A 23,467-nucleotide genomic window follows, 5' to 3' on the forward strand; every position below is an offset into this window, starting at 1 on the left:
TTTACAGATGGAGGAGAGAGAGGGGGGAGTGAAAAGTATCAACTCATAGTTTTTTCATTTAGATGTTTATTGCTTGATTGTTGTATGTGCCTTGACTGGCAAACCTAGGGCCTCAAACTGGCAACCTCAGCATTCCAGGTAGGTGCTGTATCCACTACACCACCACAGGGCAGGCTAGAATGCCCTTTGCTTTAGAAAATATACTCTGAAAGCTGTTGGCAATAATGCATGTAATGTTTTTAAGTTTCTCAAATGGTTTAGAAAAATGCATATATTTAATAATAATATACAAAGAATGATTAAACAAAGGTAGCAAAATATAAACATTTGCTGAATCTGGGTAAAGCAGATATATGTATGTGTGTGTGTATGTATAAGTATATACTGGTATATATACACACAATATATGTATATATATATAAATATATATATATCACACATGCATATACGAGTCTTGTACTTTTATAGTAAGTTTGAAACTATCAAAATATAAAATTATCCCCACCCCCAAATCTCCACCAACTTGACTAACTTTAGTTATCGATTTAGGAAAAGATCTATTATTACATATCACCTGCCTTTGTTTATTCCTGAGTACTTAGTATTAATCTTTTTCTGTGTGCAAAAATAATAGAGCAGAAGAGACTAAGTCAGTAGTTTTGGTTTCTTTGAGAAAGATAGCTATCCCAGATGAATTAGGAAGAAAATGAATAAAATAAATGTTGAATAAATACTTATTACACAAAGGGCACATTATAAACCACCAGAATGTATGGGACTTGGTCATCTGTTGAGAACATTATAGTCAAACATTATTTCTAACAGTTCTACTCAGTATTTTAGCAAAATATATAAGCCTACTATATTCATCTTCAGGTAAATTTCACTGCTTTACCTTTAAGGAAAAATTTACACAAGGAGAGCTAATTCATGCTGTGTTCTGATTGTACACAGGGAAAAACTGTGATTGATGCCTATGTATTATGACCAAATTTCAACTTTTTTCTTGGGTGTGGTGCCTCATTTGCTAACTCTGTTTACAAAAGGTAAATTTATGGTATTGGATTATTTTGATGATATTTTTCTTTGCTAAAATAAATGAAATAATTCTTTTTCCATAACCAGATTTTGTTTTGGTTGCTGGTTTTGAGACTGATGGTATGGATTCTTACAACAAAACTATCTGGGATTCTTTAGCATTAATCTACTTTTGGTATATAAAATCACAATCTCACTTCCACTGATACATCACTCAATAAACATTTATTAATCATTCACTATGCATAGGCATTAAATCCTTTTTTTTAATGAGTAGAACACAGTTTTTGCCTTTTACAGGCATAAAATATAGTGGAGGAAATCACTACAAATAATTTCAATGAAGTAGTAAGAGTAGTAATAACAAAGAAGATATGGATAAGAGAGCTATTGACTCTATCTTAAGGTTTCAGGGAAGCCCTGGAGAGGTAATATTTGACCTGAGTCTCAGTGGATCAGTGTGATATATTCAGGTATAGATGGTAGAAAGAATAATACCTCACAGGAGATGCCAAAGTCAATAACAAATTCTGAGTACCTACTGTGGCCGGATAGTGCTCTATACAGTGGGTATACACCAATGAACACAACAGATGCGGATGCATTTTTCCCGTTTTAGTGTAGATTACTTTGCGTGAAACAAGCCAAGGCATGGAAGGCAGGTCAGTGGCACAACATGGCTGAGCCAAGGCGAGTCTGGGGGGGCCCTACCAAGAGAGAATCAGGAACCACATCACACGAGGAAGTTTAAACCTGATGCTCTAGTCTAGGCCATTGGTTTCAGCTTGGGAGCCCAGGGATAGTATGTGTCACAAAGTTATTACAAAGCCATTGTCAACCCATGCTTCGGTGCTAAGCAAGCATCACCCGTGGGTTTTGATCAACGCCTTTTATACATATTTATTACCACATTTCAATTTTATGTAGTTCTTTTGAGTATTAAAAGATAGATTTATTTAAACATTATGGATTCGTAATACCTTTTTTATTTTAACATTTTTTCTATTTTCTCAATCGGTGCTATTGCCACACTTGCTTTTAAGTCATTATCTGTCAAAATGATTAATCTTAAAAAAAGATCCTAAAATATTCATGATACCTCCTGCCAATGTTGAAGCTGTTTAGACTTTTAAGCAGCCAACCAAAACTTCAGTAAATATTTATTGAACTCCTTCTAAGTGCTGGGTGCTGCTCTAGCTACTGGGTCACAAAAATTAATATAGAAGTGTTTGCTGTGTCCTCAGGCAACTTATAGTTAGAGTGGACAGAGTCTGGGTGAAGACTACTGCAGTACCACAGAGAGAAGGGTAGGATTCAGGATGTCCTGAGAGAATAACTCTTAAGTAGTAAGAATTCTCTCACTGTGAAGGCAGACTACTAGAATAGAAAACAGATTATTGGAAACAAAGCTAATTTTTGCTAATACAAAAAACAACCTATCTTTTTAAAGAGTGTTGTTCTCCTATAGTAAGAAACCCAATCGATCTCCAGAGAACAGAGATATTGGTGATTTATGTGACTGAAAATACTTCTGCTTGATTTTTCTCTGCCTATTAATAAGGTATAAGCCTGTGAGGAAATCTTAAGCCATGTGAATCATATTTATTTAAAAATCCATCTGGTTCTGACTGCTTCACAATGACAGTGTAAGTGTGACAAGGGTTGAAGGACAGTCATTTGCTTCACTGGTGGATCTCTGAACCTTCAGCCCGACAAGCCCACTTCTCTACTTCTTTCAGATTTCAGAGCTTTCTCTCTCTCTCTCTCTCTCTCTCTCTCTCTCTCTCTCTCTCTCTCTCTCTCTCTTTCTCTTTCCCCACCCCATCCCTCCTCCCTCCCCTTTCTTTCTTGCTAAGGAAGACAGAGCTATTGACTATAAGCCCAGAGTTGCCCCCAAGTTCCGACCACCGGCTTGAATTCTTATGAAGTGGACTCGTAATATCCTTAATGTTGCTGTTGGCAGTCAGTTACAGATTCCATTATTGTCGATCAATGCCGTCGCCATGCGAGCTGGGGGGAGGAATGGAGGAGGAGGAGAAGAAAGGAGGGATGAGAGCTTCCTATTCACAGATTTATCAACCTGCCTCGGCTTGCAGGAAATCTCCGTAAAGGGGGCTGGGATGCTGTTGAAATCGCTAAAGCACGAAGGGGTTAGGAGGCTGCAGTTTTCTCCGCTGACTGAAAGGAAATTTGAAAACCTTTCTTCTCAGAACAAAACAAAATGCTGAATTTGTTCTTTTGCCTTTGTTTCTGTTTGATGATGCTTTACTTAACTGATTAGCTATTGTGCTGTCCAACTACCTAAGCTGCTTCAGTGTAGGAACCTGTTTCTTTTTCTTTGAGTATCTTTATTCTTTATTTTCCTTCGCTTTCTCCTGTCATTAACACAAATCATTATTCAATTTTATTCTGGCTTTCTCTTTCAGCTTAACACCAAGAGACAGGACAAATCTCTCTTTTCTTCTCTTCTATCACCCTCTTTTAACCCTCTCTACTTCCTTCCTCCTCCCCCCTGTTGTATTAGATTGATGTCACAGACACAGAATTCCGAGTGGAGGGAGGATCACATTTTCTCTTTCATTATTACAGCCTGACTAGCACTTTAAGTATTGCACCCTCAAGAATTTAGTCTCTGTCTCTTTCTTTCCCCACTTCATCATTCAGTAATTGTGCTCTGTATGGAAAAGTTTTCTGGCTGGAAAATGAGTCTCCTTTCCCCCGGTGATGTGGCCGAGTGGCTGGATAGTAGCACGGAAGAGGAGAAGAGCCTTCTGTCATTTCTGGGTACGGTAGGGCTCCGCTTGTTCTTTTAACCCTTTGTTGTCTGCACTTCTCTTACTTTGGGGAGTAAGACCCCACATTTTCCAAAATCCACTTTTGGATTTTTGAAAGAAGAAGGGAAGAGGAATTAAGAGAATATGTTCAAGTTACGTATATGTCTATAGAATGAGTGCCAACTCAACATTGGCTATGAGAAATAAGAAACAGTTCGCTTTGCTTTAACAAAGAGTGCTAGCTCTATGCAAGGCTTATCATGCCATCTGGGCAGCTGTTTGTGCTATTTAGACAACTTCTGCTAGGCAAAATGTATTATTGTTTTGCTGTACCTCTCAATACAGTGATGATGAGGCTTGCCGTATGAAAGTGGGAGCAGGCTTTGTGTGCAATCAAAGCCAGCATATGGTTTGGGAAGTAGCTTTTATGCCAGGTGTGAAATAAAGGTAGTGTTCATATAGAAGATTTCTATGGAGTATATAAAATAGGACACATGGACCAGCCATTACTTTAAGTTCCCATTTACAGATGCTTTCTAATAAATTTCTTGAGGAAAGCAATTATTGATCATGGAATTATTGGTACAATAAACAAATTCCTAGGAAAGTTAGAATATAAATCCAGTTGTAGCTTAAATGTAACAGGAGAACTTGATACTTAGAAAAATCCTATTTTGTGAATATTTCTGTTAGATTAATAATTGCCTTCAAATTTATCTTTGTTATAAGTTTGATTTATAATATGTTTCTCTAAATATAAGTATACTTTTATCATAATGGGCAAAATTTATAGTTTTCTAATTTATTCCTCATGAATATTGTCTATGACCTATAAATAGTCTTCTGCCATCCCAAAAGATGTCTCTGTCATTTAAAATCTTTTTTATTACATTTAACATAAGTTTCTGTTTTGTCTTATTTAATTCAGTTATATGGTCAATCTTAATATTTTACGAATGATTTCTTTTTTCCTGCAGTGTAGATATAAAGGGTCATCCTAATCAAGTCTTTTCTAATTCTATAAAGACCCAAGTACACATATTTAGATATTAATTCTACTCTTGACTTGTTTATCATATTCTCACATGTTTTGGCATTTGGATGACTTTAAGAAATATGTGTACCTCTTAACTCTTTATTTCTCTGAAGCCTGTCTCTTTTTACTTGCTTCCCGTTCCCCCTCCCCCCACACATAGAGAACCATCAGGGAAGAAAAGCAAATACAAACATCCCTGAGTGAAACCAACCACTTACTCCGTACTGCATCATGGGAAAGGAAGGCAGAGTCATCTCTGAACATCTTGTCCTTGCTCTTGTATGATATTTTTATACCTTCTAATAATTTCTGTCAAGACAAGTATATTTCTTCTTTTGGCCATCATCCCACTATACCTATAAAAAAATTTGGGCAAATAAGTTTTCCAGTCTGTACCCCTTCTGAGGTCTACTCCCATCCTCAGTTTAGAAGTTAGTAAATCCCTCTTTAACCACAGATGGAGATAATAAAGACAAAGGATGTTAGAACATGCTTGGAAGAAAAATACAGATTTCTACAGATTACCCACCTAATGAAAGAAAACCTTGATATATGTGATAGATAAAACACAGATAAGTCAGAGTTTAGGGCTGTAACAAGATGTTGAGTGACTGAGTGAGTAGGTATGTATCTGTCCCACACTGCCATGACAGGGTTGAGGCCTGGGTGTCAGCAGGTCTTATTTTGGGGTTTGAACGTCTTTCCTGACCATGAGTAGCAACCCCTTCTTCTGTGGATAAACAGGAATTTACTAAACTACTCTAGAGAAACTAGAAGCAAAAGTATCTCAGATGTAGCTTGAAAAAGCTCGAGGATTAAGCAAAGCTCTTGTGATGTCCTTTGCTAATGTTGTTTCCATTAATAAGAACATGCTTTTCCCAATGAAAATACTAAGAGAAAAATTAAAAACTGTACTTTATGGTGCATCTAGGATAAGTGTAACCAAAAAACATTGTGTCAGAGAACTTATCAAACTATGCTTTCTTTGCCCAAGAATTTTATGGCAGACTTCTCTCTAGGAGAGGAAGTTAAAAGAAGAGGACTTTGTGTTGTTGAGGCTACATCACTTCCGGGCAGTAACCATTTAACTGATGTTCAGGCCTTCCTGTTAATTTAGTGCACTGCTGATTTGTTGAAACTTCATAAAACTGTGCCCTATTCTTTATTCTAGTCTAAAACTTTCCATGGTTCCCTTATTACCTATCAGATAAAGTCAAAACACCTTACTTTGGAACTTATTCTGACCCTTCCACCTGACATTCCATTATCCCTTTACGTGGGGAGGACTTCATTCCACCAACTTGATTAACTCTATATCTTGGACAAATATGGCCCTTTCCTATCTTTGCATGTATGTGCTCTTTCTTCTATCAGCAGTGTTCTTTCATCCAAACTGAACTTTCCAAAACCCTTCCTCTGTTTCAAATCTTGTTCAGAAACTAGACTGTGCTAGGTACTATGGCTGAATACAAAAAGTTATGAGATAAAGCTGCTCGTGCAAAGCGTAAAATTTAGGAAGAAAACATGAACGTTCAGTTAAGTGAGAAAGATTTAATAATTTAAGACAACAATGGCAATGATAAAATAAAATAAAGCAGTACCTTATTGTGAAATGATTTATCCACGCAAAACTTGCTTTGGGAATTTGAAGAAGAGAGACATTATTTCTGATTAGGAACACTGAAGATTGCTTTAGAGAGATAAGATTTAATCTGAATCTTTAAAGATAAGAGTGGATTTTTATGTAAATGGTGTTTTCTGTATGAAAGGAATGTCATGAGGAATATTAAATTTATGTTCATGTCTAATGAGAAAACAGATTTGAAAGTTCATATAAAGAAATAATGAGAGCTAATTCTTGAAGGATATTTGGTAGCTTGCTGTGGAAGACTTTCACAACAGGCTAATGAGTAAGTATTTTATCCTGAAGGCAGTTGGGAAGAATTAAAGATTCTTGAGCAAGAAAAAGATAATGGTCAAAATAACATTTTAGGAAGGCATATCTGAAAAGGTCCCAATAGGGGGAAGAGACTAGAAGCCACAGTTAAATCTGTTTGGAAGCTGTTACAGTATGCCAGATATGAAATAAGTGCCTGTATTTTAGCACTTAACCACCTACATTATAATTAGTGGCTTACTTATTTATTATTTTAATTAGATTGTGAATGCCTCCACAGCAGGGCTCAATCCTCTGTCTTTTTAGCTCCTAGCACACTGTAGATGCCGATGAACATTTTTATAGCTCAGAAGAATAACAAAGATGAAAAGGTAGAGAGATTACATAGACTCTATCAGCAGAATTGGTGGCAGATTGGAGGAATGGGGAACATAATTAATCAAAGACTATTTTTGAACTTGGGAGGATGATGGTACTATTAACAAAAATAAGTTGTGAAAGGGACTTGGTTTTTGAGGGAAGAAGATGTTCTAGATATATTGAGCTTGAGGTGACTACTACACATCTGGATATAGTTCTGATGATTGGAAGTGAAGTCACAGAGAGTGATGTTTGAGAGCCATCTAGAGAAGAAAGTTGAAGCTCTGAGCATGTAGAAGTGGTATACTATTGAGAGACTGTCAAGAAAAAAGAAGGTGGGGACTGAACCTTGAAGAATCACCAGTGGTCAGGGTGGGGTAGGTAGAGAGGAACAGGCGATACAGAGGGAATGACTGGAACAGTCTAAAGAAAGCCAGGGTGGTGTGGTATGGCAAGTGCTAAGGTAGAAAGGTCAACATGGTAGTCAGTAGTGTCAGTAGTTAGAAAAGCAAAAGAGAAGTCAGAAAAGACTGTTGGATTTGACAATGAGGAGACTTCTGATGACCTGTGAAAAGTATCAGTGCTATCTCATTAAAGTTGAGGAAAGAGAAGTCAGATTTTATAATCTTAAGATATTGTCTTTTGCCTGGAGAAAAGAAAAAGTGACTTTTTAAAAACTGGGGAGACTTATGCATATTTTTGGTAGAGGAGAGAGAGCAAGATAAGAACCTACAAGAGAGGAGAATACCTGAGAGAAAAATCGCTATGGGTTTGGGGGTGTGGGTGGGATTAAGGGAAGAATGGAGAAACTCATGCACATATCAAAAATGCTTGCAGAGATTTAGCAGTGGAAAGGAAGGAAGATGAAGGATATAATAGCCATTGTATTAATCTAATGGCATTTGTCTCACCTAATCTTGCATTATAGTTAGTTCCCATCTAGTCCTCCAGACTTCTGCAACATAGAGAGCTTCTTTTAATGTTTTGGAATTTTCTAGAATGGCACTGAATAGATACTTGATAAATACTTTTTTGAGTGAATTAATGCTATTCAGATACCCAAAATTTGAGATTCATTTTCACAATTATCCAAATTATTTATCAAATCCACTCCCCCCACCATTTCTACTACTTTTCTCTATAATTATGTCTGCAAGTACCATTTAAGGTACATTGGCAATATTTGTACTTTTTATTCAGTAGGTTATAATTGGGTTTTCCAAATTCTAGAATAAGATAGAAAATACTCAACAAATATTTTGAACTGTTACATTTCTAAACTGAATTTAAATGATTTCATTTTATTTTATTAAGTGAAGTCATTTAACTGATAGAATAATTTTATTCAAAAATAATGTAATTTTGACAAAACCTAAATATTTTTAAGTTTCTAAATGACTCTACTGACTGAAGTTAATTATTTGGTATTGACAAATATTATCTGATTCCTAAAATTACTCCTAACATCAGAAGAAAGCATATTCAAAAATTAAAATTCCCATTTCTGGCAATATGGCAGACTAGATATCATGAAAAATAATACAAAGACGAGAAATACCGTATTAATGAAACAAACATTTTAAACTAAATTGCAAAACGTTCCTCTCAGGAAGGAAAGGAAATCCTCAGGAAGAGAAAAAAGAAAACAACTAAACATTCAGGTACTAAATTGTCCTGGCGTCATTTGCTAGTCTGAGAAATCCAGAAGGTTAAGTTTTAATAGCTACAAGATAAGAAATGTGTCTAGGGTCCAACCACAGTGAGGAATTAGAACTGAAAGCCTCACCCCATCATTCTCCATAGGATTGGCTCCTTTAATGACTGAAAGGAGAAATAAAAAAATCTGCTCACTGACAAAAATGGGCATATCTTATTTGTCTTAGTCTGAACTGGTGGGGAGTGAGGAAGGTCAAAATCCCCTGAGAATTCATAACCACAATTCTGGTAAGGTTAAATTAAAATAGTGGACAACAATAATGTTAGAGATAGAAAGGGGATAATTGGATTGAAGTACCCTAAGATTGTTAAATTATTCAAGAGAAAGATAGATAACAGGATTAACTTTAGGCTTTAAATACATATGTTTAAATGTTAAGAACACTAGTAAAAGAATAGAAACAGAGTGCATAATTTCAAAAGCAGTAGAGAGGAAAATGAATTTTTAAACATTATCTAAGGAAGAAAAAGAGAAAATCAGATAAACATAGCTAAAAGTAAATATAAAACACAATAAGATGGTAAAAATAAAATTTACTGTATCAGAAAGCACAATATATAAAACATTTAAAAGATAAAGATATAAAGATTGTCAGACTCAATTTTATTTATTTTTTATTATAGAATTGTACACCTGAAACCCATATACCCTTATCAATCAATACCACCCTGATAAACCAAAAGCAATCTACTTAAAGTCAAATCCAGTGGTCAGGGCTCTCACCCATCATAAGGCAGACAACTTCTCTGGCTAGTGCTAGAAGGGAATCTTCTTTTCTGGGTCTGAAATCTATTTTCTTAAGACTACACTTATTGAGACCATATGAAACAAATCTCCATCTCACGATGAGTCTTAACTTACTGGGAAACAGTCCCAGTAGCCTTTTCTCTTCTATAAAAATCCTCCCAAGTTTAATCATTACTTCTTCATTTGTCATGCTTTTGAATTCTCTTCATTGTTTTGCTCTTCTCTGAAATAATTCCAACTTCTTATTGTGAATGAAAGAGATAATGACCCAGGAGGGTTAAAAGTAAAAGGTTTAGGGAAAGATTTATCAGGCAAATACTGATTAAAACAAAGCCAGCAGGCCATGAGAATGAGATAAAATGGAACTTTAAAATGGCACTGCTAGGAACAAAGAAGGTCCTTACATAATGTTAAAATGTAGAAATCACTAGAAAGAAATAACAGTCTTATATGCACCTTATAACAAAGCCTCAAAAGTGTATAAGGCAAAAATTGGCTGACATATAAGGAGAAATATAAATCTATAATCCTAGCTATAAAAATTAGGAAGGCTATAAAAAACAAAAAATACAATAAGCTTGAGTTAATGCACATGTGTAGAATCCTGAATCCAACAAGTACATAGTCTTATTTAGCACATATAGGATCTTTATGAAAATTGACAATAGCCTGAAGCATAAATAAATCTCAACAAATTTCAGTGTGTAGCATGTAGAACACATTCCTTTTGATATAGTTGAACTACATTAGAAATTAGTAACAAAATATTTACTTTAAATGCCTAAAATTTTTGGAAACTTTTAAAGTTATTTATATATAACTGTTTAGTCCAAGAAGAAATAATAATGCAAATTATAAATACTTAAAACTGAACATCCTGAAAATAGTACATATCAAAGCTTGTAAGATATTACTAAAATAGTTTCTAAGTGAAACTTATAGCCTTAATTTTTATATTGAAAAGAAGAAAGGCTGAGGATTAATGAGGTAATTAAATATTCAACTCAACAAGTTAGAAAAAGGAAAGAATAAAAAAGTTTAGGGAAAGAAATAATAAAGATAACAGTAAATGATAATGAAATGGAAAACAGAAATGAATGTAATAGAATCAATAAAGTCAAAAGTTGGTTCTTTAAATTGTTTCTTTAATGAATATAAGTACAACTGTAAATATTTATTAAAGACAAAAGAGAAACCACAAATAATGTTACAAAGGAAAATAGGAACACAATTACAGAAAATCAAAGGCTTGCAAAATAGAAGACTATTATAAAAAAACTTGATGATAATATATTAAAAATTTAGAGAAAATAGATATTTTAAAGAAAGATGGAATTTATTAAAATTGACTATAAAAGAAATAAAAAGTGCAAGTAGGCCTCCTTACAACCATTAAATAAATTAGTAGTTGAAAATTACCACTGATTATGATTTAATCTCTCATAAATCTTGACTTCTAAAAAAGAATGAATGCTGTATCACACTTGAATTAATATTTCTAATTAGTGATAATTCAGTTTTTCATTGTAAATTAATGAATTGGCATTCTGGTGTCTAAATTGAAAAACATTCTGTAGGTTTGGACAAATGTATGACATGTATTGATCATTATAGTATACAAAATATACTTACATTACCCTAAAAATCCGGTATTTTGCCTCTTCATCTCTACCCCTCAAGGCAGGTTATTTTTTGGAGGACTCTTTGTCATTCTTTAAATACAAGGAATCAGTAGTAGATATTCTTTATAGCTTATTTCCTGTTCTGTTCAGATTTTTTCACCATTACACTAAGCTAGTAACCTTTCTCTCTCATTATCCCATTGCTTCACGTGTCTTTGTTTCTTGACTAGAATATTCTTTTCAGCATCAGCATTCCAGGATTGAAAGTTTTCTTTGATGGGCTTTGTTTGCTGTAAATTATTGCTCAAAGAGTATGATTAATTATCTTTAAAATATGAAGTATTATGTGCCTATTGTTAAAATTGTTTAGTTATTTTTAGAATGAGTCTCCATGATTATCTATCTTATTTTTTTTTCTCCTTTACAGCCTATTATACAAAACACAACAGAATAGAACAGGTGATAACAAGTACAGGATCTAGATCCAAACCACGTGGGTTCCATCCCGATTCTGTCCTCTACCAGCTGGCCAAACATGGGCAGAATAACAGAACCTCTCCTTTTCCTTATCTGTGAAATGGGGGCGATAATCCCAATTCCAGGGAATTGGTTGTTAGGATTATAGAGAGAACTCATGTAAAACTCTTAGCATGTAATAAAGATTAAGAAATGAAAGTTGACTGTTGTAGTTATTCTTATGTTTTGTTTTGTTTTTTTTACACAGAGGCAGAGATAGACAGGGACAGACAGACAGGAACGGAGAGAGATGAGAAGCATCAATCATCAGTTTCTTGTTGCGCGTTGCATCTTCTTAGTTGTTCATTGATTGCTTTCTCACATGTGCCTTGACCGCGGGCCTTCAGCAGACCAAGTAACCCCCTGCTGGGGCCAGCGACCTTGGGTCTAAGCTGGTGAGCTCATTGCTCAAACCAGATGAGCCCGCGCTCAAGCTGGCGACCTTGGGGTCTCGAACCTGGGTCCTTCCGCATCCCAGTCCGACGCTCTATCCACTGCGCCACCACCTGGTCAGGCTATTCTTATGTTTTTATCATAAAGATCCCTGGTTGTTGCCACCAAGACCCAATTATGTTTTGTATTTTAAACTTATGGTACCATGTAACCCTGAGCTGTTTCTTAGCCTAAAACTATTCTGCACCATCACATCCAGCATCATCATTTGAAGCTCTAAGCTGAAAATATGGAATACTTGTGGGTATCCAGATTTTTTGATGAGAGAGAAATCCTTTCTATTATATTAAGCAGAAATTTATAACAATAATAATAACAAATAAATTTGTTGAAGTAAAGAAAAGGTGGAGAGGCTGATGGCTGTGCTTTCTGAGAATTCACTACATTTCTGTACTTAGCACCAATCTGTATATATTAAAGTAAGTGTCTAGAGCATGCAACTTGAAAGGACTGCTTGTTTGAGTGAAGTACTGCATTCTAAGTGATACAAATTGGATGAATTAAAGTGGCTCTGGGGATTTGTATTTCAGAGCAGCTGAGTGACAGTGACTGTCAGTGGCAGGCTTCAAAACAGTAAAAGTGGGATATGGTAGAATGTCCCACTGAAAATCAGGTGGATGAAGTTTATGAAATGTCCAAGTGCTATGGCGTTAGCAAGTATAGAATCGTAGTATGTAGTTTTCTTCACTTTGCTCCTACCCCCTTTCCTTTATAAAATTCTTCTCTACTTGTATCTTTTAGCTTCCATTACTTTTAGAAGTCCACCAACAAAAAGAATGAAACTTTATTTTCACGAAGCCTTTTACTTTCATACTGCTGTTTGTTATTAAAAATTTCTCTTTATTGGAGTGGAACAAACTCATTTCCTAATACTGTTCCATCCTTCCTGCTCTATTTCTTCAGTGTCTTCTGTGCCTCCTATGGAAGAAGAATTCTTCTAATTCAGAATTCACAGTGTGGAGAGCCAAGTTATTTGTTTATCTCATTTATTAATAACTTGAACCACTCCTATTTATTGTTATCATTTTCACAACATAAGAGAAAAATAGATGATAGTGAGGTCAACTCATTCACAGCGACACTGTGCACAATGACTTGAATGGGTGCACAGCACAGTTAGGTGTGTTTTCAATTTTCTAGCATGCTGTGTTAAAATGTTATTGATTTTTAAAAAGGTTTTTGAAGTGAACTGAAAAATTCCCTTTTAAGAATATTAGAACACATGTTTCTTGATGGTAATATCAAAAATACTAAAGGGGCCTCTGAATAATTATAATTGGCAGACCATTCACATTCATTTATATTTTATAATTCTGGACAACAGAGTTACTAGGAATTGGCTTGGGTTGCTATTCATGTGACATACTTAGACATACTATATATGCCAAACTGACTGCATCTGTGAACATGTAATGTTTTTCTGGTGTGTTAAACTAGAGAAATTTGCTATGAGAAGGATATTTGGATTCTTTAAATCATTGCCCATCAAATTAAAACTTTATACATATTTTTCTGTATTTTGTTCATCTTTCACGTTGAATTTTCTGAATTGTCTTTCACATTGGTAAAGTCAGTCTCTTCTTTTAAATTTGCCTCTACTCTTATCCAAGAAATTGTTGCTACTTCAGGGGCTGTCCCAGGGACTAAGTAAGACAGATAGGAAACTCAGTGCTTAGTACATCACAGACACTAAATAGTAGCTAAACTTATCATAAAAATATTTCTGCCCTAGATAGTTCATTTACAAAACAGGTGCTTAAATAACATTTATAGTACATCATTTTCTCTTATAAAAAGTATTTGTGGGCCCTGGCCGGTTGGCTCAGCGGTAGAGCGTCGGCCTAGCGTGCGGAGGACCCGGGTTTGATTCCCGGCCAGGGCACACAGGAGAAGCGCTCATTTGCTTCTCCACCCCTCCGCCACACTTTCCTCTCTGTCTCTCTCTTCCCCTCCCGCAGCCAAGGCTCCATTGGAGCAAAGATGGCCCGGGCGCTGGGGATGGCTCTGTGGCCTCTGCCCCAGGCGCTAGAGTGGCTCTGGTCACAATATGGCGACGCCCAGGATGGGCAGAGCATCGCCCCCTGGTGGGCAGAGCGTTGCCCCATGGTGGGCGTGCCGGGTGGATCCCGGTCGGGCGCATGCGGGAGTCTGTCTGACTGTCTCTCCCCGTTTCCAGCTTCAGAAAAATGAAAAAAAAAGAAAGAAAAAAAAAAAAAAGTATTTGTGAACCATTTTATCTACCTTTAAAAAAAAACTATTGCCCTGGCCGGTTGGCTCAGCGGTAGAGCGTCGGCCTAGCGTGCGGAGGACCCGGGTTCGATTCCCGGCCAGGGCACATAGGAGAAGCGCCCATTTGCTTCTCCACCCCTCCGCCGCGCTTTCCTCTCTGTCTCTCTCTTCCCCTCCTGCAGCCAAGGCTCCATTGGAGCAAAGATGGCCCGGGCGCTGGGTATGGCTCTGTGGCCTCTGCCTCAGGCGCTAGAGTGGCTCTGGTCGCAATATGGCGACGCCCAGGATGGGCAGAGCATCGCCCCCTGGGGGGCAGAGCACAGCCCCTGGTGGGCGTGCCGGGTGGATCCCGGTCGGGCGCATGCGGGAGTCTGTCTGACTGTCTCGCCCTGTTTCCAGCTTCAGGAAAAAAAAAAAAAAAAAAAAAAAACTATTGTAACTCAATCTAAAAGTGGTAGACATTGACAGAATTCCTGACATTTTTGGCTGTGTTATCTGTTACATATATGCACATATGACATGATGATATACAAACTTTGGTTAAATATGATTAAACAAATAGTAAATGTAGTTGATTTGATGTTTATAGATGGTTGGCCATAATGATGTTCTATAGCAGATACCTTTCTCTTTTGATGTTTCAGAGGGTTTTAGAACCTAACCCTCAGTTAAACATTTACATATTACCAAGCACATGTGATAAACATTTCACTTGACTCTCCAAATATAACTTTCCAGAATTATTTCGATCACATTTTTTATTCAAAATCCTAAAAAGAAAATAATTAAGAAAGTGCCAGTAAGTGTATGTCCATGGGGTTTCTATTGATTTGTACTGTTGGGTAAAGTGTATTTCACCAGGTGGTTATTCTTTCAGAGTAAAAAGCTAAAGCTAAAGCTCTTCCGTGTGGGCCTGCAAGCTAGGAATAGGAGCTTTCTGCTGCTGTTTGTCCCCACTCCCTGGCATTAGTCTCGCTGGCATCCCTACTGCTCTTTACCCCCACGCTTTGCATTGACTTCCCCCTTCATGCAGTGGTCTTCTCTGAGGAGTCTGCAAGGCTGATCTCCTTTCTTTCTTAAGTATTGACTCGCACCGCCTTCTCAAGGCCACTGCCTACCTATTCACTATATTCACTCTAGTGAAATTACCATACCTTTTCATCTCCTTAACACGCCTTACCTCTTTTACTTCCTGAAACACATCTTGGCATTTGCTTCCTGATAAGTGAACTGAAGGCCATGAACACACTATTGGGTTCTAAAGGCAAAGGTTGAGCTCTGCTTGTTGAATAGGCATGTCCTCCACCAAAAAAAGTACCTTTGGCCCTGTAGCTGTCCAGTTGTAAATTTCTTTGCCACACTTTTCAAAGAAAGCACATTAACAAAGAGGAAAATATGTACATTGGGGACATGACATTATATTACTACAATTTGTATTTAGAGAGCTCTTTTCATCCAAAATGCTAATTTTATCTCAAAGCATATGATCTCATTTGTCTTGTCTTCATCTCTGGTTGGTCTGAATAACCCAGGTTATTAATGAAGCAGAGCAGGAAAGGTGAATGACTCACACAGGTCACATAGTCTGCTAGGAAAGGCACTCAGATGTTCTCTTTGTTCAGCACTTCATTCTATGTAGGGCTGGATTAGAGGGTATCTCTCATTATTATAAGTTGTCACCTTATCTCAGTGCTTATCCAAGGAAATGATGGGATAAATTTAAAACTTAATCAGGCTTTTTATAACTTTTTTGCCTTTCAATCTGAGGATGAAAAATACTATTTTTAGATGATGAGAAAGTGAACAAAAGTTTCAGACCTTTATCTACTGAAACAATATTATACATCTCATCCTTAGAGAACAAGCATATTTTAAAATATCTATACTTAAATATTGTGACTATGAAAGAGCATTAATTTTTTTTTTTGTATTTTTCTGAAGCTGGAAACGGGGAGAGACAGTCAGATAGACTCCCACATGCGCCCGACCGGGATTCACCCGGCACGCCCACCAGGGGCAACGCTCTGCCCACCAGGGGGCGATGCTCTGCCCCTCCAGGGCGTCGCTCTGTTGCGACCAGAGCCACTCCAGCGCCTGGGGCAGAGGCCAAGGAGCCATCCCAGCGCCAGGGCCATCTTTGCTCCAATGGAGCCTTGGCTGCGGGAGGGGAAGAGAGAGACAGAGAGGAAGGAGAGGAGGAGGGGCGGAGAAGCAGATGGGCGCTTCTCCTGTGTGCCCTGGCCGAGAATCGAACCCGGGACTTCTGCACGCCAGGCCAACGCTCTACCACTGAGCATTAATTTTTATAGCAGGTGAAAATAGTATAATAGCATGTAGCAGGAATAAGGGGTAGGGGAGAAAGCTTTCTAATTTTGGCCTACTGGAACCACTATAGATTTTTCGTCTCACTCAGCAGAAATGTCACTCGAAGCACATAGTAGCAGCTTTCCAAGCTGGATCAGTGTACTGTGCAGCCTGCCTGAGACTGACCCAGCAAGTTGTTCCTTCTGCTCTTGCTGATGCTGCTACCCTGTTTCTAAGTGGACAGTGGTTCTGGGCGTGTATGTTCTTCTCTCAGCTTTGAAATAATTATGGATTTCTGAGAACTAAAGAACCTGCATATTCAAAGTCTTCCCCCCCTCTTTTTTGCATTTTCTCATTGTTGCATTGTTGTGGGACCTGAGAAAGTCAAGAAATAATGACTTCTTCCTCTTACATTAGTTGATTTCATTTACCAGGTATCCTTTCTTTCCCCTCTTTAGGGGCAATTGTTCAACCTTGTAGAAAATTTCAATTTCTTCTTTTGAACCCAGTAACATTCTTTAATCTACACCAGAGTTGTGGGATTTTTCTCCCCATAATACAGAAAGAGAATCTAAAAGAAAAAAAATGCAATAAATAACATATTTGTTAAGAGTTTGAGATATGGTTGTTCATTTTAGCCAATATAATTTCCAAATAGTTAAAAGCATTGAAATATATTTCTTTAATGATTTCATATGCCTGAAAACTAAAATTAGATGTTTGGAAGAAAACAGGAAAATAAGTTTCTATTTTTTGTTAATTAGAACACTGTAAGTTAAAACTATTTACTAGATCACTTTATACTTGCTACGGGAACTTTTTTTTTGTCCCAATTTTGTTCCTGCATCAATTATTCAGAGATTAAAATATATTTTATTGTTATATCCGGTCTCCTATACTTTCTAATTATAGGTAATTATTAAAGGAGAGATGACATTATCTTCTACCTTCCTCAGCCCACCTGCCTGCCCCCATTAGACTTCCCTAACTTCGATAATCACTCTTTAATAATGTTTCTGAAGTCTGAAGGTCTTGTTCAATATGCTTTGACAAACTGATTTGTTTAAATTCAGTGCTTTGTGCCATTCCGTGAATTTTAGCTAATTACACTGCCATTTTCTTTTAAAGAAATGTGCAGTAAATTGTGTGTGCCTAATTCAGAAAATGACTTTGTACATTAAGGTTCATTTAACCACTCGATGGTTAGCAAGAAGTTGAGAGGCGCAGTTAGTTATTGGTCATGATTGTAAAACAGCAATAGTGTGGAACTTTCTTGTACTGTAGGCATATAAGACAAGTCTGTTGTCAACCTCTCAGTCATTAGGAATGTTGCAGTTTGGTCTCACTAGTCAAGATGTCACAGAGATGTTTAGTCATGAAAACCAAATCTGAGTCCCGTAGGCAAAGATAGTAATAGAGGAAGCACTTCCGATGGGATTTTCATAGGCAGGAGTGACTTGTGTGCATTACTGGGTCTGTGTAAAATGGTGTCCTTTTGGCACTCGCTGAATATAAATTTCAGTAAATGTGTTTTCTTGCTGCACAGTAGTGCAATACAGTGAAAATTTCTGTAACGGGGGGAAGGCAATTGTTGGGTGTCTGCTAATAGCCTGAAAATAACTAATGAGGATGTGCAGTGGAAGCGATTGATTGAATAGCTGCAGTCCTGTGTTTCTTTCTCACTTACTCTCTCTGCAAGCTGTAGAGAGGGAGGGGAAAGAGCAAGACACAGGGAGGGAGCGAGAGAAAGAAAAACGCTTTCTCTCAAGTGGAAGTAGCACGGATCCCAGGGGCCGGCTGGGAGGCCAGAAATGGAAGTTTAAGCCGCATCTGTCTTTTAAAGCGAGAACAGCAGGAAGCAAAGTGTCAGTCTCCGGAGTCACGATTTACTCCTTGTTTTTTTAAGATCTGGAAGATAACACAGAACACTTTTTTTAGGATGTGTTTTTTTCCCTTGTCCATGTTGAGGTTATCTAATGTTATCTGAGAAGCTGGATTCCTATATGTCTGTCAGTTGAAGTGGAGATGGGAAGCAGTTGTGATAAAGGTATAATATGTATATATCTATCATCTGTGTGTGCGTGTGTATGTGCATATATATGCATATATATATATATATATCACCATGAAAAAGATTAAATGTAATCTTAATGTAGAGTATAGAATTAAACAGGAGATTATCATATTACGTGCAAAATCTGAAGCTTGTTAGGTAGTTTGAACAGATTTAGGATTACACAGTAAGATCTTGGTAAGGTCATACAGCTGGAACAAGGAGAAGCTGATCTATTTTTATATCTGCATAAGCATATATGTGATTTTCTCCTGGCCGCAGCTGTCAGGCTTTGCATGGCCCTTTGGTTGCAGTATGGTGAATCATCTGATGTGCACAGAACTGAACTTTGACCTTTGTGCAAACACCATCAGATCATGAGCAACACTAGATTATATTTTATTCACAAAATATAAAAAATTTCTATTAACTCTCATTGCTGACAAATAGAGATGTAGATTCATATACTGTGAGAGGCAAATGTTAAGTGACTTACAGATAAAAAATCATAACTCAGAGGAAATTACTTTTTATATGTGCACAGATAAGACATAAACTGTCACACTAAAGCAGATTCTTAACTGGGACCGTCTCCTAGTGTCTTGATATTTCGAACACCACAGAAATAAAGAGAGAAATTGGGGGAAAAGAAACCAATAATTTTATAATTTAGTGAAATATGTTAAATTTTGGGTTCTTAATGCTGTTTCTTTCTTCTTCTCCAGAGGTGCCAGCAGAAAGATCCCCTCGCAGACGGAGTATCTCAGGGACCAGTACATCAGAGAAGCCCAACTCCATGGACACTGCATATACCTCACCTTTCAAAGTACCAGTAAGTGTTCCTCTTCTTTAAGAGACTGCTCTACTCTGCTCCTTTCTTAGAGTTAGAGACAGTTACTATGGAATAGAACATTTCACTTGTGAAGATTTTCTTTATAATACTGAGGTTTAAGGAGAGTGTTATCGACTTCATGGATTAACTGCAATTAACATCCACTACTTTCAGGATCAGGTTTATTAGGTTTTAGGGAATTTTATTTTTCCTTGCGGGATACTCCAAAATATATAATTAAATACATTAAATTCAAATTATTTTGAACTATAAAGTGTAAATCTTTGCAGAATGCCTTTTTATCAAGTTACTAGCCAAAACCTATTACAATTCTATAAAGATGCTGGTGAGATTTTTTTTTTTTAGGGATGGGCTATGATATATATATTTTTTAATTTTCTAGAACTGGAACTTAAGTGGAGAATGATGAGACTCATTAAGTTATAGAGCAAATTATCAGAGAATTTAAACAATTATGAGTTCCAATACTGAATCTGGCCTATACTTTACTTAAGTCATCTTTCAGATAACCATTTAAGTGCTTAAGCAATACCCTGGAAGAAATATCCTAGTTTAAAATACTCCCTACACTGAGAATCAGTGTCAAATTCAAAGGGATGCTTCTGGAAAGGCTATGAGTGGCCAGGTTCGCTGACCACCAGTTGCAGGCCTAGTTTGGACCATTTTGATATAACTCTGAGTAACAATATTTTAATTCATCCATTTCCTTTGTTTATTGAGCAAAAAAATATATTTATAGCTTACTCATATTATTTAAATTTATTGTTTTTAAACTTGAAGAGAATTATTTGCAAAAGTTGGTAATTATTGTAGATAGAATGGTAACCAGTATAAAATAGAAATAGGCTTTTCTATGGAAAAAAAAAGATCATTTTCTTTTAATTCAGCCAAGTGAATATATTCTTCGTTTACTTATTTCAATACTGTTTTTTTAAAGTTGAGATGACCTTTTAAGTAGAACTGGTATTTTGAGATATATAAGTAGACATTCATTAGTAAGTTACTTAAATGACGGTATATTTTGGATTAATCCTAAGGAGCAAGATTTCCCCTTATTATATCTTAGTGCCTTGTTGTTTGTGGATATTTATTACTGTGCCTTTTAAAGTTTTACAAACTTTTTCATTTTTAAAGATCACAAGCAAATGTTGGATTAATATTCTAACCCAGTTGTGACTGGAATTTCAAAATATCAACTTTCCTGCCTTTTATTAAATTTCTTTATTCCATAGACATAGATACCTACTTTTTAAAACTTTATGAATGAAGAAAGCATTTTTTCTCTCTCATCCTCATTTTCTTGATGAAACAGAGATCAAATATGCTGAAACTAACAACCACATGCAGAATTTGGTAAAAAGAAATTGAATTGGAATTTGAAGTTTTAATACACTCATGCTGAATAGAATGGTGATAATAAGGTGACAGCTAATCTAAGGTTTGCCTTAATAATAAGACTAAATTATTCTTAAGTAAAAGTAATAAATGAATAATGCATATACATGAAGGCTAAAACTACTTACAGACCACTTACTCAGTAGTTAGTCTCCTGATAGTCTCAGCCACCTCATGAATTTAGAAATAATGAGGGAGAAAAAGAGGCCTTTGCCTAACCAACTGGGGCCCGAGCCCACGCACTTAGCCCTCCAGGAGAATTCAACTATTCCCAAGCCCTCACCTAGACAATTGTTTGAAAAGAACCATCAGAACATACCAGTTGCAGAGTCATAAAAATAATCTACATCCACTTAGGATAAAGGCTAATAGCCTTATATTTATCAATAGCCCTTAAAGGTACCATTGTTTCACAGGATGGATGGTACATAGTGTAGTAATTGACATTCATAATAATGATCCTGAATCATCAAGAAAAAGTATGATTCTATTTATTGTGCATGGCTTTTTAGAAATGGAACTGTATGGTATTGTGTAATATATATCCAATGAAAACATTTAACATCTCGAAGATGTGTGATGCTTATAAAACCTTTTAGAAAAATCTGGTTTGTGAAGTACCTTGTTCCTCGATAATGCTGGATAAATAATTTATGTGCTTTTAAGAGAAGCCATAATATGCTGGCTAAATGAGGCACTGCAGTACTTGGATGTCTATGGAAGGACACTGTAGTTTTTAAATTTACATATAACACCAATAGCTAATGTGACTACATCACTTAAATGTAGTGCTTTGTCTAATTTTTAGATCACCACAAAATACTTTTGTAATTGGTATCACAATAGACTCTCTGAATATGGGAAAGCAGTACAGAAAGGAACCAAACTTTGAGATACTTGACTTTAAGTTACTTCTACAGTATCACAAAGAAGATCATTTCCATGTTAACTTTCTGAAGGGGCAGAAGTGAGGTTTAAGCACAAGTGTTGTGGCTCTAGGGTGCAGGAGTCTTTCCTATGGCTAGCAGCAGATTCACTACTCATCAGGTGAGCCCAAAAAGCAGCTAGTAGTGGACTCCCTGAAAGGGCCTTATTCTTCTTAGTGATATTTCCAAGCTTAGAGAGAACAGAGCAGATGAAATAGATTTTAGCAAGCCTCGACTGAAATTATTGACAATGACACACTTATTGAGTGCTTACTTTGGACAAAGTATTGGTGATTTACCAATTATTGATACTTTCGTGGCATTATACTTGGTACTGGGAAAGCAGAAATGAACACAGAATGTCCTGAGAACTTATAGTCTAGTACAGGGGTTGGGAATCTATGGCTCTCGAGCCAGATGTGGCTCTTTTGATGGCTGCATCTGGCTCGCAGACAAATCTTTAATAAAAAAAATAATAACGTTAAAAATACAAAACATTCTCATGTATTTACAATTCATTCATTTCCTACCATGTTCATGGTTGCAGGTGGCTGGAGCCAATCACAGCTGTCCTCCAGGACAACACCAAATTTTTATTGGATAATGCTTAACGTACATGGGTTGTTGTATGGCTCTCACAGAATTACATTTTAAAATATGTGGCGTTCATGGCTCTCTCAGCCAAAAAGGTTCCCGATCCCTGGTCTAGTAGCAAGAGACCAGATTCATAGGAGGTAGGTAAGCATTGTGACATGGGTTTTTAACAATGCACTGTGTAAGCTAAGGCTTTGCCAAGGAGCCATCATTTGATCTGAGATTCAAAGGCTGTATGAAAATAATTGACAAGGGTAGGAGAGTATTCCAGGCTGAGAGAACAGCATTTTGGAAAGACACACTCCATAAGGTAGTTGATACATTCAGGGAATATGGAAAGGGTTCAGTGAGGGAGGAATCAAAAAGCATACAGGCACTAATGGCAAGAGAGAGGCTGGAAAGATAAGTTGGAACAAGACTGAGTGGGTCTGTTTATCAAGCTTAACTAAATTTTGCTGGCTGCTAAAGCATTAGAGATTTGTTTATTGAAATATTTGAGGGAAAAAAGAAATATTTGTCTTGGCTCAAAAGCTAAACCAACTTGTATAAATACTGGGAAATATTGATAAATTACTCGACTCTTCCCCAAGTGACTCTTTTTCCTCTTGCCATTACTCAGTGATAGCTGGGGCTATCATTCAGTGGAGGGCCAGCCCAGCACCCACCTGTGGCTACCAGCTGACACTGCTGATAGTTCTGCAGCAGGGGTTAGCCTCAGGGAGACCCAGGAGAGGCCAGGGGGTGAGAGTTGCTTGTATCCTGCTGATGCTGCTGGATAAGCAGAAAGGAGCCACTGAGTAACTATAGCAGTGGGCCCATAGCAGGGAAGCCCATGGTAGACAGTAGAGTCAACAAGTTTAAAAATGAGGACATAAGGAATGAAAGAGGGGAATTTATATAGACACTAAACCTATAGGTTAAGGCAATAACTTGATTTTTAGGAACGTTTAAAT

General features: G+C 36.8%; 1 protein-coding gene across 6 annotated transcripts in view; it reads left to right on the plus strand.

Moving 5' to 3' along the window:
• The window catches only part of RASAL2 (RAS protein activator like 2), a 327,762-nt gene that overhangs the window by 228,160 nt on the left and 76,135 nt on the right, over positions 1-23,467 (plus strand). For 5 of the 6 annotated variants that reach the window (XM_066361613.1, XM_066361614.1, XM_066361615.1 and 2 more), the window contains one exon: positions 19,472-19,578. In XM_066361613.1, the coding sequence (XP_066217710.1) occupies positions 19,472-19,578 (107 nt within the window). Of the gene's footprint in view, positions 1-18,662; positions 18,741-19,471; positions 19,579-23,467 lie in introns of those variants that run through there. The other variant, XM_066361617.1, reaches the window with a different exon arrangement.

Source organism: Saccopteryx leptura, chromosome 2 (genome assembly GCF_036850995.1).
Source record: "Saccopteryx leptura isolate mSacLep1 chromosome 2, mSacLep1_pri_phased_curated, whole genome shotgun sequence".
Taxonomy (NCBI): domain Eukaryota; kingdom Metazoa; phylum Chordata; class Mammalia; order Chiroptera; family Emballonuridae; genus Saccopteryx; species Saccopteryx leptura.